Source organism: Triturus cristatus, chromosome 5_2, assembly GCF_964204655.1.
Source record: "Triturus cristatus chromosome 5_2, aTriCri1.1, whole genome shotgun sequence".
Classification (NCBI taxonomy): Eukaryota; Metazoa; Chordata; class Amphibia; order Caudata; family Salamandridae; genus Triturus; species Triturus cristatus.
This window is the reverse complement of record NC_140588.1, coordinates 196,666,428-196,685,451: the sequence shown is the minus strand read 5'-3', so window position 1 is coordinate 196,685,451 and position 19,024 is coordinate 196,666,428. Positions and strand designations below refer to the sequence as shown.

The window sequence follows — 19,024 nt, the reverse complement described above, 5'->3', positions numbered from 1 at the left end:
TGTTGGAATCTGACTTTGGGGGCCCTTAGCAGGCCCCCATCACCCATAGGCCTCTGGTTGGGGCCCATGGGGTACCCAAGGGACCCCTCTTTCCAACCATGCACAGTGTGGCAGGCACCAGGAGATGCCAGCCACAGGGTGCAAGGTTTTCCCCAACCACCTCTTTTTTCAATGGGAGCCTGTGTTCTCATTCGAAACACTGGCTCCCATTGAAGTAAATGTGTGTCCGACCCAACAATGTTCGGAAGCATCGTTATCAGTCGATCGGACTCACAGAACCTGATTCGGTCGGAAACGATTCCGAAACCAATCCGTTCAGAAGAGTTTCTGACGGACATCGTAATCATCCCCTTAGCAGTTTTATCCACCGATTAAACAACTCTACTGCTGGGTCACACCTTGCTGTCATGCAAGCTGATGTTAGCCATGCCACAATGAGAACTGTTCTATAGAAGGCATGGGGTTTGCCTTGTTCAGCCACCATAAGGAAATTGTATTGCTTTACATGCGAGTTTCCTACATCTCAAGCATGGATATATTTGTTTTTCCCTGAAAAAATGTGAGGAAAGAGCACAGCGAAAAATGGGTTTTTCAGTGGATGTGCGACAAGCATGGGAAAGAATGCACACCTAGTATGCCGATACTCTGGGGCATATTTAAAACAGAATGGTGAAGTTAAGCAAAAATTGCTAACCCCACGCTTTGCCATTCTGAAAATGCAGGGATGCAGGGATGCAACAGAAGTCTAACTTTAGTAGTAGTAAAGTTAGACTTTTGATCTAAGTTAGACTTTTGGTCTAAACTAATACCGAAAGTCTAACTTTAGTAGTAGTAAAGTTAGACTTTTGGTCAATGTTAGACTTTTGGTCTAAACTAATACCAGAAGTCTAACTTTAGTAGTAGTAAAGTTAGACTTTTGGTCTAAGTTAGACTTTTGCTCTAAACTTAGTCCAAAAGTCTAACTTTACTACTTTTAAATGTCCTTTGTGAATACCGAAAGTCGTAAAGTTAGACTCTCGTCTCAGATTACTTCTGTGAATCGGGCCCTGAATCTATTCACAAGCTGAGGAAATGATGCAGCTCAGTTTGAGTGTAATATCATTGGTTTCCTATAATTTTGTTTTCAGTCAGAACCACTAAGAAATTGGCATACCTCGACTAGTCTGCAGTGGTTGCAAGTGGGGTAGAGGGGTCCAAGTGAAAGACATTACAGTATGCAGATAGAAGCGCATCAGAACTGGTATCTAAGACTTTTAGTCCTCACAGGTGCTTGGCTACTGCAGGGACCTATAGGGTTCAGCTGTAGTGGTTTTACTCATATGGCTGTTGGTACAACCCAAGATGGCTCTGGTCCTTTAAGATTTGGATTTCTGGTCAGAACATCATCATCAGTGTTTGGCATGCTAGGTGAATACTGAAACCTGAAATGGTACAAGTTTGACGCTGCTAACTAGCCACGGGAGCCCACAGCACCCAACACTATGGTTCTTGTTACTTTAGTGGGGGAGTTGTCTGTCCTCAAAGTGAACTTGGGACTGTGTCAGTAGTTACATCTTTTCTTAGTGATGTTTCTTTCAAACACTGACAGGCTGTGAATGGCACATGCAATGAGCATGACGATCTTTCTCTCTGCCCCTGGTACAGCACAGCCCTCAGTACAGAAACGCTGGTGTTGACATAAAAAAGGAAGGACTGATTATAGCATAAGACTGCTAGGAGTGGTGCTGTGAAATGCCTAATCAGAGTTCTGAAATCTACGAGACAACCTGTGTTCAATGGGCTGAGAGACCTAGTGATGTGCTACTAGGGTAGGAAAGAGGTCAGTGTCTTTCTTTGTTGGAGCTATACATTTGTCAGTTAGATTTAGGGCTAATTCATTGTGCAAAGGTTTAACACTATCTGATGGCAATGGCTGCAGATTCCCACGAAGCTTTACAAGTCAAAGTGTTGGGCATAAAACAGGTGCTGAGGGGAATCACTGTTGCTCTGAGTCAACATGAGATATCTTCTTGACAATGGATGCAGGAATTCAACCTCCTTGAAAGAAATCACGTGGCCCCTCTTCTAGAGGTGGTTAATGATGATCAGTAACTGTTTTTTGCATTTCTCCAGGGCCCTCCAAAGAGATCAACATCATCAAGGTACACTGTGAATTGAAGAACATTACTGTCTTCCACAGTATTCACATGCCTTTTAAATGGTGATTTCCAAGAGGCATTGGGGTTGAATGTGAGAATATTGGCAGCAAAAATATAATCTATCAGAAACATTGTTTCCTAAAATATCATCTGATTGAGTGCAGTTTTTCTGCTATTAACATAAATGGTGGTATATTTTTGTAAACAACATTTAGGGCACAATATTGCTGTCAGGTTATATTTTCGTTACATTGTCCTGGTACCATACCAGCCTTGGGATTTTCATGTGACCTCGTAGAAGGCGAGCAGATACTTGAATGCAGTCTTTTCTTTGTCTTACTATACCATGACAATCTGATTAAAACAGTTCTCATATCCTGGGCAGAGAATAACCAGCTTTGGACAAGGCTGCCATGAGCCTCATCAATTGAGGGTACTGTATGCTGGTGTGGGATGCACTGGTTGTTAAAGGTTGCTGGGGTCTGCTGATATGGTAGATTGTGGGGATGCAATCCCTGTTGGATGGAGTGTGAATGGTCCTTTAGAAGAAGCCAGACTTTTGTCTCTCTTCCTGATCACTGTCACTGTGGCTGTTGATAGTCAGATGCAATCACTCACCCTCTATGTGCCCCTGTAGTGCATGCTCAAACCCGCAGATGACCCTGCTGTGAGGAGCGTTACTCTAGACGCATGAAAGGAAAACTGCCTCAAATCATTTCTGAATGTGCAGACAGAGAATACACATTTTTTATCTGCTAAGCCTGTATAAGAGTTGAAGCTGCGGGCCCATGTCTTGTTCCAATTCCAAGTCTTTCTGACTAGGGAAGGCTGCTACAGAGAGTACCCAAGGAACTTCTTCACAACTTGAAATGGTGTCTGAGAGGGGAGGAGACATCACCTGGACTCTGTTCTGGAGAAAGAGCTGCATCATTCCCCTGCACACCTGGAAATACCCTGCCTGAATGAAAAGGGAATGAGTGAGTCAACCTTGCAGGAGGAGCTAACTACCAGAGAAGGGAAGAGAAGTTGACCCTTGTGCCGTGGGTTCCTCCTCACAGAGATTCCCTGGAACGTTGACTAGCAAACCTCTGGCAGGAGCTAGTCACCCTTGCTGATGTAGAGGACCCTCAGTACTGCTGAAGTGAGTCAGAGTGGATCACCCCATTGAAATCCACCTGCTTAGTCCATGGCACTTGTCCAAATGATCCCAAGATGGACTCTGCCTTTGCAACCGTGGCACTTGCCTCCGATGTTCCTGAGCAGTCTGTGTTTCTGAAGATGGGTCTACTGACAAGCCACTGGCCCTTGCCCAAGTGTGCCTGAAACAGACTCTATCATCTCAGTCAAGGCACTTGCCCCAAGTGCCCCTGTGGTCTGTGCTATTGAAGAAGAGACTTTTGCCAAGCATGAGACACTGCCCGAGTTTCCCCAAATGTACTTTGTGGGTGCTAGCCCTTCAGCATGTGCAAACTACACAATTGCAAGTGAAGCTGCTGCCTTGCGGTATTTGACCACAATGTGCCTGAATGACTGTATGGCTGACTGGGTCGCTGGTTGGACTAAATCACCACTACTGAACTGTGAAGTGCCTAGAAGTGGCTCAAATTGTCCCTACGTAGATCTGAGACCAAAAGCCGCTGAATTGCTGACTCAACTTTAGATATCTGCCCTGCTGAGATGTCATATCACCATTCAGTCCATGTGGAAGAGGCCCTGCCGAGACCCTCGGGACCCAGCCTCCAAATGAATCATTGTGTGTATAGAAGAGGGATGCCTTTCTGAAGACAGCTCCACTTCCGAGGTCTCCACCGAATTCCACCACACATCCCTATATATGCTACCAGGACAGGAACAGAGGGCTGGTGCTCCTGCAACAGGCCCGTCTTCCTGCTTTGAGAGGAAGACATGATTTGAATCACACAGAGCCCTTGTTAAATCCAACTGCAGACTCACAATTGGTGACATAACATATACTGAGAACACGGTAATGCCTAAGAGAGGGGAGAGGAGCATTGCACTTGTAATTGATACTCACACCAGGGTACATTAGAGCTAAGAGAAAGTAAAGGGAGGTGGAGAGAGAAGCAGACGGTATCCCAACCTAAAGGAAAGTGGCCCTGTGCCAGAGACTCTGGGTACCTGCACTTTTATAGTGTGTGGTATTGTGTTTTATTGCCCATTATAGTACTTATCTTTTACAAATCTGAGCACTGGGCTAGACAATCAAGGTATTATCATGCTGGGTGTCTCTTGAGTGCAGAACCTGTTATACACCCACACTACTATAACAAAATACGGTTCGAAGCCGGAGGGTCTGAGGGAAAGGTTAAAGACCACACACGGTTTATTCCCCAAAATCAAGACAAATAACAGTACGAAACCCCGAGGTCTATCAAAAGCTAAGAAAGTGTGGAAACCACTACTTCAAAAATTAAATGAAACCAGAAAAGTGAAACACAAACAATGTCTACGCCCAATAGATATGTCTTCATCATTTGGGATTCTCCTCCCAGAGGAAAAACCTAGTTCCTCTGGGGGCTACAACCCCCTCTCTGAGAGGGAGGAGCTCAGGGATGTTTTGTGATATGATGTTGGATATACTAAATCCACAAATGTAGAGCTAGAAGTATGAGTGAGGGCGCAGCGCAAAAAAGAAATTTTAGGAAATGTGAAGGAAGGTGAAATATATAAAACTAGCTCAGGAACGTGAAGAAACTTTAATATAGTATGTTCTTGGCCAGGATTAAAAAATCGTGCACCAACAGTCGACAGATTTTTAGACCGCGGTGATGAAACAATTGGTCAACATGTTTCAGCCATCTAGCCTATAAGAAGGCTCGGCTTTCATCAGGACCTGTAGTGCTACTGCGTGCAAAAGAAATGTGTCATAAACACAAAAAAGCATACAAGGACACACACTCTTTCAGTGTGTCCAAAAGTTGGTGACAATTACCTAAAAAGTAAGATACATAAATGTAAGAATAACCAACAACTAGTGGTGTTCCACAAGAAAAAATCTTGAAAATGAAATAGACTTACCCGTGAGCACTGGGTAAATCACCTCACCTCAACCTGGCAACCGCTCAGGAAGGGAGCACCGCTCTAGAAAAGACGGTAGTAATTCATTGTTAATAAGGATGTCTACATACAAAGGGGGATTATTATATACATTTCTAAACCCTTTGAATGAGCATGTGAAAAAGGGAGCCAAAATTAATTGAGGGAGACTGATATTATGTCAAAAAGGAGAATATAAAGTGAGCAGCTCATAAAGTGCTTTAAAAAATGAGCTGGACACTATGTTAAAAATAAAAAATAATATTGTGAACCATGGAATGATTAACAGGACCCATGTTCGTGTAGTCGCTTCAATGATAAGCTACACGCTGTATTTACAATAAAAAAACAGAATTAGGTAAAAATAGATGTTAGAGGCCGTGCAGTAATCACATGGTTGAGCATGCTCTCTCCTTTGATAGTAATGAAAGCTGACACTAGCATATTGCCAACTCAAATTTAAAAATATAATCTCTCTGCCTAAATCTACTATCGATTCAACAGAAGACAAACTAATTTAAAATGAGTCAGGCAAGGAAACTCTAATTGAAAATAGTAAGCTTAACACGATTGTTAGTAGGAGGTCTTCGCAGGGCTTACCTATCCGTCGGTACGCCGGCGCCGTATTGAGTCTGAAGCCGGAGGTGCCGGGACAGTGGAGCCATTTCCTCTATAAACCCCTCCTTGTCAAGAGTGTAACCAATCACAGCACAGAACGGTCGTGGTTAGAGCGCATGTCGGTGGCAAAAAACACTGTTTGTTGGAGCATGCGCCTTACGATATATGTCAACGCGTGTGTGCAAAAAAGGGGGGGGAAGAAAGGGGATCACCATTGATGTTGTTCAGTCTAATTTGTACAAAAGAAAACACCACAATGTCAATACAATCCGCAGGTACAACGTAGACCTCTCTTGGACCAATAACGGCATAGAACGGTCATGGTTACAGCGCATGTCTGTAGCGAAAAACTATTTATTTAAGCATGCGCATTGCGATGAATAACATGGGTGCGTCAAAGCGCATGTGCAAAGAACAGACAACTCTGTAAGTGTTGTTCGATCTTTGTTGTGCAGCAAAAACGGCCACACATCCATATCAATGCAATTAATCCACGTATAAATATATGAAAGTGTGTAAAGCCTGCTTATGAATCAGTTAGATCAGTACAAAAAAAGGGGGGAAAAAGGGAATACCAATCGCAGATATACCCAAAACAATTTTTTGTACTATATGAGCAAATTCAAAATAATTAGAAATGAACAAACCCAAGTCTAACAGTGATCAGTATGTGTATCATCAAATGTAGAGAAGATGTTTCATGGTGAACCAGGGTCATCAAGATATCCACTATAATCCCTGTGGTCAAAACGGTGTATCAAAGAAGTACCTGACATATAGGTTTGGACAGATGTCTACAAAAGCAGCCAAGGAATGTCATCATTCAAACCACAGGTATCAAACTGGTTAACCACTTTCTCACAATCAAACATAGTCGTAATGACTTAAAGTGGACAGTTTTAGAAAAACCATTTATCCCGCCTCATCTCACTGACATCACTGCTTTTTTGTTTAGGCAAGAACAATGGTGGGTACATAAGTTACAGTCTGATACCTGTGGTTTGAATGATGACATTCCTTGGCTGCTTTTGCCACCCCACTGATATTCCTTCTACGGGTTGAGACAACACTGTCCCTCCCCAGCGTCGCACCTAACATGGTGCCCATGTTGTTACGAAGTAACGCTCTCTGGCATACTTTTGACGCAATATATATTTAGTGAGGCTACTCTTTAGGCAGTTACCCCCACATCTGCCATTGCCACACCTTACCCCTTTTGCTGGAATGACCTTTGTAATAAGGAAGGGGTCTTTATATGACTCACCCCCTTCCAATAAAGCACCCGTATTGGGTCTCCTTTTCATTGCACCATCGTTACGCTCCAGGTGTGGCTACAGGCAGGCGCAATTTCGCGCACCGGTTACTAAGATGAACACGTACTTATTCCTGCCCTGTTCTCCCATCCCTCACCTCCGAGGTGGCAGAGATGGGTTAGGTTTGCATCCTCACTTTGTAGCAGGATAGTAACTACTATTGACTCTCCTTGCCTGTGGTACTCAGCATATTTGCTCCTGAGCCGCTTCTGAGATGTTTTTCTAAAAGACAATTTCTCTATTTAAGAAACCATTTACTGTTGTGTCTCCAGCCAGCTAAAATTTAGCTTGATCTCTACGTTCACTAGAGGAGCCTTATGACTTCCCTAATTGAATGAGTGTAACCTTACAGACGTAGTGCTTGTTTGTATTATGTGCTACCCTCACGTGTGTCACTTTGTTTGTTTGATTATAAGTGGTCTTCACTCTTGTGCTCTTGGCACCTTTACTATTAAGGGCTGACTTACAAGTACATCTGTTTTATTGGCAGCATTTGTATTCTCTACGCTACTTATGCCTATAATTCAACTATATTTTAGTTGCCTAAACTGTTTCTATATTTCCACTACAGGTTGTTGTTTTACCACCACTAAAGGTATAAATCTTGCTACTACATTTATATGGTAGTGATTGGATAAATTAACACTGAACAAGATAATATTCCCAATCACTGTCTAGATTGGGAATTTAGGTCCTGATGAATTGTCCTTGATCATTTTGACTACCATGTCAAGAAACCTGCCGACCAACTCATGCACTTTCCTATGAGCTGATACAGACCATTACTTCTGGTTACAGACATCACTTCTGATTTTAACCTAGACAAGGGGACCCTCTGAATGAAAATACTATTAGGGTACTCTTTAGGCTATTTTAACTCACTCACACCAATCTACACTTGAGAGCCCACCCTCATACACCCAAGCCTCACATATGGCAGAAAACAAAAGACCTCTGGCAAAGAACCCCCTTGTGGGTGCCTTTTGGGCACTGCAGCGCTGGCCCAACATGGAGCAACGCCCTATGATAAAGCATGACACCCATTTGGGCGTGTGAGGGCTCTTGCTACTGACCATTCAGATACCCCCCACCTGGGTCCTCAGGGTTTAAGCACCGACCTGTTTGTGTTTTCGTTATTCACTTCTTTGTTGTTATGAAGTCCAGCACAACACCAGTTTCCACTAGTCTACTAGTCTCTGGTTACAGAAAAACAACCAGTTCCCTTCAACTTGCAGTAACTTCGGACTGAGTGACCAAACTGAACTACAACGACTCTGGTGCAACTTTTGAGGGTCAGGACTCTGTCTCCTTGGGTGCACCTCAGCGTCCAGCGGCAGTCAGGTTCCTTAGCACTGGGCTCTCAAGAGTGCAGGCTTCCCAGCTTCTCAGCTTTTATAACAGAGAGCCAGCCAAGTGACTCTCAGAGTCACCTTCTCTGTGTGGGGATGGGTATGACTTTTCCATAAGTTGGACACCACAGGCACAGGTACTTGTAAGTATCACTGGCTTGACAGGTGACAGAGGAGCAGGGCGACCAAATTGCACTCCAATGACTCTCCCAGGTCCAGCACACTATGGGTGGAACTTTTTGGGGGTTGAGACTCGGTGTCCCATGCTGCACCTCGGCATCCAGCTGCAATCAGGTTTCTTGGCGCTGTGCCCTCAATGATGCAGTTTCTCAGCTTTTATAGCCCTGTGCCTGTAATAGAGAGTCACCCAACTGACTCTTAGAGTCACCCTCTCTGTCTGGAGATCGGCATGACTATTCTATGAGTGGGACATCACGGGCACAGTCCTTTTGTTGCTAACCCAAAATGCAGCAGGTGCAGTCTAGCCTATGGTGCAGCCTCTCTTTGCTGGGTCCAAGGTAAAACAGGACAGTCATATTCAGTTGTCTCTACAGTCCAGACATGATCTGAGGTCTGGGTGCCTGGGCTGCCACTTTTATGCTGACTAGGATCCAAGGCGGAGGTAGCAACTAACTAACCAATGGACTAGCAAATCCATGCCATCTGATGATGATTTCCTGAGAAGTATGGCCTCAATATAGCCCAGAGTGCACTATTCAGCCCACTCCCCAGATGGCAGAACACTTCTCTTGGTGTGTGGATCTCCCTATCCCAACCCAGAGGTATGACTAAGGTGGTACACTCCCTCTGTAAAAACAGTTTGACACAAAAACCGCCCTGACAGCAGCCACCAACGACATCCAAACCCTCCTCGACTGAGGAGAAACAGCAGCTTTAACCCTCGTCCACCTCTTGATAGCCATCAACACCATATTACACCGCACAATGATCAAAAGACTTTACCACATAGGCATCCAAGGGGACGCACTCATATAAATCACCTCCTTCCTCACGAAAGAACCCAGAGGATCCACCTCCCACCTTTCACCTCGGGAACCAAGGAGATCACATGCGGTGTTCCCCTGGGCTCATCACTTAGCCCCATATTCTTGAATGCATATATGACTCCGCTGAGCAACATCGCCAGATCCCATGGTTCAACATAATTTCCCATGCAGACGACACCCAACTCATCCTCTCACTCACTGACGACCCCACCACCAACAGAACCAGCTTCCACAGATGCATGGCAAACATCGCCGACTGGATAAAGAAGAACTGCCTGCAGCTGAACACACACAAGGAAGAACTTTTGTTCTTTGGCAACAGCAGCAACACATGGAATGACTCCTGGTGGCCAACAGACAGAGGACCTGCACCCACCCCCTCCAACCAAGCCAGAAACTTCAGGATCATCATTGACAACAAGCTCACCATGAAATCACAGCTCAACGATGTCTCCTCCACCTGCTTCCTCACTCGGCGCATGCTGCGTACGTTCTTCAAGTAACTACCCCGACACACGAGACGCACCATAACAGAAGCCCACATCACCAGCCACCTAGACTACGGCAATGCCCTCTATGTCGAAATTGCTGCACACCTTCAACAGAGACATCAGACCATAGAGAATGCAACCTTGCCTAACAAACCCACATCACACCCCACCTCTGAAACTCTACTGGCTCCTCATTTAGAAGAGATGCAAATTCAAGCTGCCGACCCACGTACGCAAGGCTCTACACAACCAAGGACCAGCCTACATTACCCACTGCCGTCCACCAACCATCGAGAAGACTACGCTCCACCTCCTTTTCACTTGCCCATACTCCCCACATCTATCAAAGCAGAAGTGGAGGACGATCTTTCTCCCACATTGCAGCAAAGACCTGGATCAGCCTCCCCAAGCACCTCCAGACCATCACCTCACTTCTGGAATTCCAAATAGCCTTCAAGACCTGGCTGTTCTAATAAGCCTCAGGGGCCTGCAAGTGCTTTTTAAATCTCATGAACTCTTTCCTCAATCACTGAAGTGCATCTAATCATAAACTCATAGTGCCCGAACTGCAATGCCAAAGAAAACAACACTATCCACATACTTACCTCCACCATCTGAAAGCCCACAACCTCTCAGGCAAAACGGGCATGTTCAAATACAGCATGTGTATATTAAAGACGAACATTCAATGTGCCGAGCTGTAAATGAATTGTGTCACGTGACCCAATCACTTGCAACCTCGCAACGAAACCACCTTATACAAAACACCTTTCTTTCAAAGTACCTTTAAAACATATCAATAATGAAGTTGACATCCAGTTAAATAATATGTGAATGAAAACAAAGCATATTCAACCAATAAATTGTGAGAGAGAGCAATATCACTGAGAATATAATCTGATCTAATGGATGATCATTGGGCTGTGCACCCTGGGTTATGGGACCTGACGAGGCTCCATTTATTTTTATGTTACATAATGCACACAGACGGAGTGCATTCCAGGATGGCACACCGTACACATTCCCTGGAGCATTCGAGAAATGGTGAAGTAGAATATTTAGCAATATCATTCAAACGTAAGCACTGCTGAGTTATCTGCATCTAACTCCATATCTTTGCCATTGGGCTACAAGCCGTTCCACAGTAAAAACGACAATCTGGGGTTTGTACTTTCCATAAAACAAACGTCCATCTTTTTCCTATAATGCACCCTACATTTAGGACTCAGTAGGCCTGTCTTAGGGGTGACTTATAAATATTTAAAAGAAAAGGTTTAGTCTTTGCCGTTGGTTCAAATGGCAAATTTGAGTTACCAATTAAAAACTGCTCTACCATTCTACAATGCAGAATTGGGAGTCGTGCATGGCTTTGTCACACTTGTGGTGGAACAATAAGTGCTGCAGTCCTCCTTGAGGGAACCTTACATTACAGGCCCTGGGTATTCTTAATACCATATATTAGGAACTTATCAGTAAGTTAACATATGCCAATTTTTGGCAAACCAATTAGACATACATGTTTTAAGGGTCAGAGCACTGGTGCTAAAGTCAGTGCACCTTCAGAGTAAAAAAATAGCAGCATCAGTCCAAATACCGTGGATGATCATGCAAAAAGAGACGTTTCTTTTCAATCTTCATTAATTTATATATATAGTGCTTAAAACCCAAAAAGAGGATATAAAATGTGATGGATAGGATACTTAAATTGATCTCAGCCATTGTTAATTACTGAGGTCGCATTCCAATCCAACATTTCTTTTGACTAACATGCCACCTCAGAGAGAAACGAGCCATAAACAAATCCATCTTGGTCCTGCTCTAATATGAACAATATTGTAAAAACTCTGAAGAAGAACCAACAACCCCAGACTGGTTTCAGTGGCATAGTGGGTAAAAACAGTGGACTAGAATGTTGATCTGATCAATCGCCAGTGGCTCAGATTATGTCAAACATTGCATTCATCACCATGTTGCAGTTGATGCCTTACGTGTGATGGGTGTGCACAAAACATGGATCCTGTGCTAAGTGTTACATATCAGAAGACATTGTTTTGTTACACCTACTTAATTGGTAAGAGATCTTGGGGCATAATTACAAGCCCCTATCGTCACAGGAACGCCACTTTTAAAGACGTTCCTGTGGCAATAGGGGCTTCGCGTTATTTACAAGGTGGTGTTACACTTAATGTGGCTTAACGCTGCCTTGTTAATAATTTACACTTTCACGCAAATTTAACGTGAAAGGGGTAGGCAATGAGTGTTGCAGTGGGCGTTCCACCGCAACACTCATTGATTTTGATGCTGCACCCTCTTTACAAGCGTGGCGTAAATACGGGACAGCACCAAGATTGAGACGAGGGAAAACCTGGTTTTAACATGGCAAAACAAGTAGAAATGCTTTATTTTTCCTTGTTTTTGCTGTTTTGCTGTTTTGCTGCATTGTGCAGCACACATGGAAACAGCAAAACACCATGAATGACTGTTTATGTGCAGGAAAGTGTCCCTTTCTGCACATAAACAATCATTACAAAATGACGATTTGCAACTACTATGTGTGCTGAACCATGCAGCACACATATAAGTTTCAAATCACCATTTGTGAATGTTTATGTGCAGGAAAGGACACCTTCCTGCACATAAACAATCATTCCCTCAACACAGGCATCCTTGTACTATGGTGCATGCATTGGCGCTAGGCCACTTAATTTTAGCCCCAATGCTAGGGAAAGCACAGGGATGTGCTGTATCTTTGTAAATACGGCTCATTCCTAAGTTTTCGAAATGGCGGAGCGCGGCGGTAGCATTTTGTGCCTAACGCCACTCTCCACCATTTCATTGTAAATATAACCCATGGTGTCGTCTTAGAACTTCTGGTAAATATGTCCTGGACTTTGCCGCTTGTATGACAAAAGCTCTTCCTCCAGCTCTCGCTTTCTATGGTGTAAAACAAGAGCATTTTTATGACAACTGAGTCATTCAATCATTCTGTAAGGCTGCTAAGGAATAATCCTGGATTTCAGGTAATCTATCACTCTTCAATAACATGCTTCTTGTGCAGTAGTTAGCATTTTTAGCTTAACTCTGACTTTCAGAGAAGCTAGCCAGAGAATGATGTCACAATAGCTCATAAAACCCAAACATATATCATTAAAGCAAAATTGTAGACTACATATTTTTTGTGATTGATAGAGATGCAGGACTTCATAAAGAGAACAGTTTCTTTTATACTGCATGGCCTCTGTAATAACTCAGCAGTGCAGCTGTATGAGTAGTAAAGACATGTGAGTATGGCATAGCATGGCATGTAGGTCATAATTCAATTTATGTAGCTACTTCTTGGCTGCACGAACTAATTGTTATTTATAATAATTAAGGTTGACTCTGCTTGTTTCTCTTGCATATACTGCTCTCTATCATCCACATCTGTGGGTGCAAAGTATTTGGATCACCATTTCAGTTGAAGGTGCCTCTCTCATGTCTTTCTCCACAAAAATACTTGCTGGCATAGAGGAGTCATTGCTTGACTGTGGATGTCATCAGGCTGGTTGTCTGTTGAAATCTCCTTCATTGTGCACTGAGGTGTCCATTGAGTTAGGCACATAAGTATTCCACATAAGGAACCTCTACCACACCATAGAGAGTGAGTCCTTCAAAGTGGTTGTAGTGACAGGTGACTATGGTACTGCTTGACAAGGGTTGATATATGATGGAAAACGGTGGCACCACTATCTAGGATGTCTGTTTAAGTAGCTACTATGCCCTTGAATACCTACCAGAACGCCAGGTGCTCACATTGGGTGCTTTGTTAGTAGACTCCCTCAAAGATGCCAACACTTTATAGTAATAAACAACAACAAATACGTGAAGATTAAGCCTTGTTCAAAAAGCTCACAAACAAGTCTGTAGCAGCTGACCACACAGAAGATAGCTGACTCGAACACAGAACATGAGCTGAACTCAAACAAAGCAAAGCATCATCAAATATAAAAGGACTTAGAACAGTGTAAAGCTGACAGCACTCGAGTACCATACAGTAAAGCTTTCTAGCATAAAGCAAGGATGGGAAATTATACTTTCTTAAACCTGTGTCACAACCACCTACCACATGCCTCCTTCCTTAAAATGAAAGTATGTTGTAAATTGCAGAAGTGAGACCAATCAAATGCAAACTTGGACAAAGTAGAAGAAGAGCAGCGTAGAAGAGGATTCAACCCTTGACAATGACCTTGAACTTTTGAGGCAAAAATATCTTCTCTATAGGGTGACCGCTGAAGTCCAAACTGGTTTTACAAACAACATGCGACAAACCAGCCGATTCCAAGGTTGAACCACAGAAACTTGAATTTTCTGTGATATTCTCACTTGATTCTGAAGCATCTTCCCTTGAATTAGAAACATCAACCTCTAGTTCAACCAGATCATCTCCATTGGTATTGCCATTTCGAGTCCTGAATTTTGAAAAAGTGAAGGAAGTGACCCGATTAGGGCCACCCGGGTCACTCTCGACCTCCTCTAGCCTTCCACTAATGAAGAGTCGATGACGCAGTAGGGAATACAAGCAAACTAGTTTATTCACAAAGTATACTGCAGCAGAGTCCATTCTGACCAGCCTCCTACGATGGCTGGCAAGGGACTGACTCTAACAAGCATAAAGTTACATTATGTATGTTGCAGAGTCTACAAAGACCAGCCTACTATGGAAAAACACTGGTAACTGTCGTAATACAATGGGGTTACAGAACAGAAGTTTCCATTCCGCAGCCTGGTACAAGTTAGCTCCTATCCAAGGTCGTCTGGCCTATCCTCCCCTCTAGACAGGTGGGAGAAGGCCTCTACGTAACAGAAAAGGCATGCGTTAATGAGCAAGTTTCAGCATTGGAGAAACAAAACTTACCAAGGACCATTTCTCGTAAATGAGCAAGTAACAGTTTCGATTTTAATACAAAATAGTGTCCTCGAGAACTAAATTGGTGGCACAGTTGTCAACCTAACAAATGCAAAATCTGCATTTACTAATTGCGTTTCAATTCTAACACAAGCAAAGTCTGGTGGTTCCCAACTGTGTTCATAATTGTCAGATTCAGATTTAAACATTACCAACCTTGAAATATTCCGCCATGTACCATTGTTATGTAATGCCAAACACTTGTCAACACAAACCACAATCTATACTTTAGAAAATGTAGAAACCCACCCTTCTTAACACAGTAAGGTAAGTTCATTTTAATATAACCACTCAGCTGAGGTTTAGCACAGTTGTGATTAGAAAACAACAAGTTCTTATAAACTTTACCTTTTTTATTCCTCCATTTCTCTTTGCTTATGTTCATGCATCTTTTTAACAGAAACCATTTCAATTGGACCACTAAACTAAACAGTCCTTGGTTTCCTCCCTTTTCACAAATAAAGGGACTAAATCCTGTGATAATGTGTGCAGTACAATTATGAGACCAAATAAAATAGGCAATAAGCCTCAATACGATGGAAGTGAGACTGTCACCGACAGCCCATAAGTGGCAGTCCACCCGCCATCCATAGAAGCGGTCCGACTGACAGATTATGATTCAGAGGTCACAGTCATCGGTCATAGGGACACGCCGCTGCTTTTCTGACAGGCGGACAGCAATTTCTAAAATAAAGGTGGTGCCTGCTCAGGCACCGTTGCAGGGATTACGATGTATGTTTTCTTCGGCCAGTACATGGCAGTCTGACTGCCATCTACAGGCAGACAGAAAGGGACTTTGAGGGCCCCTAGCAGGGCCCCCGTCCACTGTTGGCCTTCACTATGGGCTATGGGAGGCCCATGAGGTGCCCCCCGAAACATCCATGGGCCCTGTGCCAGGCACCTCATGGATGTTTTAAACATGCCTATTTCTGTTGTGGCTTGTGCTGCTGCCCTTTTTTGGGTTGTTGCACAAACCGCAACAGAAAAAAAACGGGTATATTTACAAGCCCCTGGCGCCACAGAAAAGGCGCTTTTTACAACGTTCCTGTGGCAATAGGGGCTTAACCTTATTTGCAAGGGGCTTTAAGCCACTTATCGTAGCTTAACGCTACCTTGTAAATAGAAAGGTAAACTTGCCAACAAGGGATTTTGTTTGGAATGAGAAAATTATTTCAAAAAACGTAATTTATAAATGTGTTGAAATGAATTAACACCACAATGAAATCAATCAACTGATCTAATCATCAGTTATTAACAACAACACACACGGGGATTTTGTTTTTTGATTTAAACACAATGATCTTTATATATTCATCAGAGATAAAAAGGAGTACAGATGGAACAATGATTTGAGCAATATTTCATGAAAGCAGGGGGCGATATTAAATCCACATTTCATCAATAGAACATCTATTCCAACTTAGTTTGAACAGAGACAAAACTCATTATTGAGAAAATGGTCCACTGTACATAACAAATATACTGAAAGTAGATGGTATAGTCGACGTTTCGGTCTTGGGTGGTGTCAATCCGTCAGACCATCTTCAGGACAATTATTGCATAAACAAGACTCTTTTTGAATCTTTTTAGCGTTCTCACGAGACTTTGTTTAAAATCGTGAACTAAATATTTTCAGTGGTGCAGGTAGTCTTTGACAATTTTGACTGCCAATTTGTTTAAAAATGGGAGTTTTTTCTCCTGAAGTTTCGCAGATATCTAACGTCTGTATCGAAGTACGCATAGGGGTCCGTCCGAGTCCGGAAAGCCCCCCTATGCGTACTTCGATACAGACATTAGATATCTGCAAAACTACAGGAGGAAAAACTCCCATTTTTAAACAAATTGGCAGTCAAAATTGTCAAAGACTACCTGCACCACTGAAAATATTTAGTTCACGATTTTAAACAAAGTCTCGTGAGAACGCTAAAAAGATTCAAAAAGAGACTTGTTTATGCAATAATTGTCCTGAAGATGGTCTGACGGATTGACACCACCCAAGACCGAAACGTCGACTATACCATCTACTTTCAGTATATTTGTTATGTACAGTTGACCATTTTCTCAATAATGAGTTTTGTCTCTGTTCAAACTAAGTTGGAATAGATGTTCTATTGATGAAATGTGGATTTAATATCGCCCCCTGCTTTCATGAAATATTGCTCAAATCATTGTTCCATCTGTACTCCTTTTTATCTCTGATGAATATATAAAGATCATTGTGTTTAAATCACAAAACAAAATCCCCGTGTGTGTTGTTGTTAATAACTGATGATTAGATCAGTTGATTGATTTCATTGTGGTGTTAATTCATTTCAATACATTTATAAATTAAGTTTTTTGAAATAATTTTCTCATTCCAAACAAAATCCCTTGTTGGCAAGTTTACCTTTTTGAATTTATCTGCCCAAGCCCTCAAGGGTATATTGGGTCTGCCCCTCCTTCATTACCTTGTAAATAGGGCACCCTTTCAAGCTACACTTAGAGTGAAATGGTGGGCCATGAGTGTTGCGGTGGGCGTTGCGCCGCAACACCCATTCATTTTGTCACGGCCCCATATTTACAAGGGTGGCGTAAATATGGGGCAGAGCCAAAATTAAGACCAGGGAAAACCTGGTCTTAACATTTCAAACAAGGAGAAATGCTTTATTTCTCCTTGTTTTTGCTGTTTCTATGTGTGCTGCATTGTAGAGCACACATAGAAACAATAAAACACCATGAATGATTGTTTATGTGCAGTAAGGGACACCTTCCTGCACATAAACAATCATTACAAAATTTACAAATTGCAACTTCTATGTGTGCTGCAAAATGCAATACAAATCACCATTTGTAATTGTTTATGTGCAGGAAGGGGCACCTTCCTGCACATAAACAATAATTACCCCCAACGCAGGCACCCTTGCTCTATAGTGCAAGGGTGCCTGCATTGGCGCTAGGCAGCCCAATTTAGGGACAGTGCTACGGGATATGCAGGTGTGCACCGTATCTTTGTAAATACGGTGCATCCCTGTGTTTTCAAAATGGTGGAGTGTGGCGTTGGCAACTTGTGCTTAATGCCACGCTCCGTCATTCTGTTTTACATATGTCCCAACATGCTTCATCGTAATTTGGTGAGTAGAACCGCCAACTTCATATTGGCTGGTCTCCAGCCGTTCAATGATGGTGGTCCGACGCTCATGTTTACTGCCATCATAATATGGCCCAATATGTTGTTTAACATTTAACCGTGACTTCAAAGCTAATTCTAAGCCCTCAACAATAACCTGATTACATCTTTTCACAAGGTCATTTTTATTCCGTGCATACAATGCTGTACGCTTATGTTTGATTCCCATACCTTCAAGAAAATGTTGCCACTTATGAGATGTAAATTGTACACCATCTCTGATGTTACCAAATCCAGAATATCTTCCCTTCTAAAATATTCAATTCAATTAGATACCTTAATTCAGGTAACTAGGAATAAAGGTATGGCAGAAACGGAACACACTAATTATAAAAACAAACTTAAAGTCTCCCGAAACACTTCTGGCATCTCTAGGTACATTGATCCAATCTTAGTCAAATATCATGTAACCGCCTCCAGTTCTTCACGGAACATTTACATTATTTTGCTAGGAAGGTCTCCTGACAGGTTCCGAAACGGGCAAATCCGATTCAGAGCCTCTGTTCCCGACTGAATTGTCCCCCGTTCAGAACGATCAAGTAGGATGCAAAGAGCTCATCTGCGTTGATCGAATCGTTTCTGAATCCAATCCTGTCAGTCTGACTCGTTCGCAGCAGCGCAGCCGAATCATGATGCGCAATGGAACCGGCTTCCAAACGAGCGAGTATGATGCACGATTCGGACAGCGGTATCAACTCGCCTGTGGGAATAGGACTTTGGGGGACTGAAGTGGGCCCTCCTTCACCCGGGGCCCTCTGAATATGTCCCGTGGGGGTACCAACGGGTCCCCCTTCCCATGCATGCACAGTGTGACAGGCACCATGGGGTGCCCGGCTTAGGGTGTACGCTGTTCCCCACCCACCCCTTTTTGCTATAGGAGCCTGTGGACGCATTCAGTATACAGGCTCCGATAGAGTTCGATGGGAGTCTGAGCAAAACG

The 19,024-nt window shown here is 43.1% G+C and overlaps 1 protein-coding gene across 1 annotated transcript in view; it reads left to right on the top strand.

The window, feature by feature from the left end:
* LOC146822785 (uncharacterized) overlaps positions 1-18,812 on the top strand; it is a 126,542-nt gene extending 107,730 nt beyond the window's left edge. Inside the window, exon 3 of the mRNA XM_085606300.1 lies at positions 18,537-18,812. Coding sequence (XP_085462426.1) covers positions 18,537-18,812 — 276 coding nt within the window. The remainder of the gene's footprint in view (positions 1-18,536) is intronic.
* The last annotated feature ends 212 nt before the right edge of the window (positions 18,813-19,024 follow it).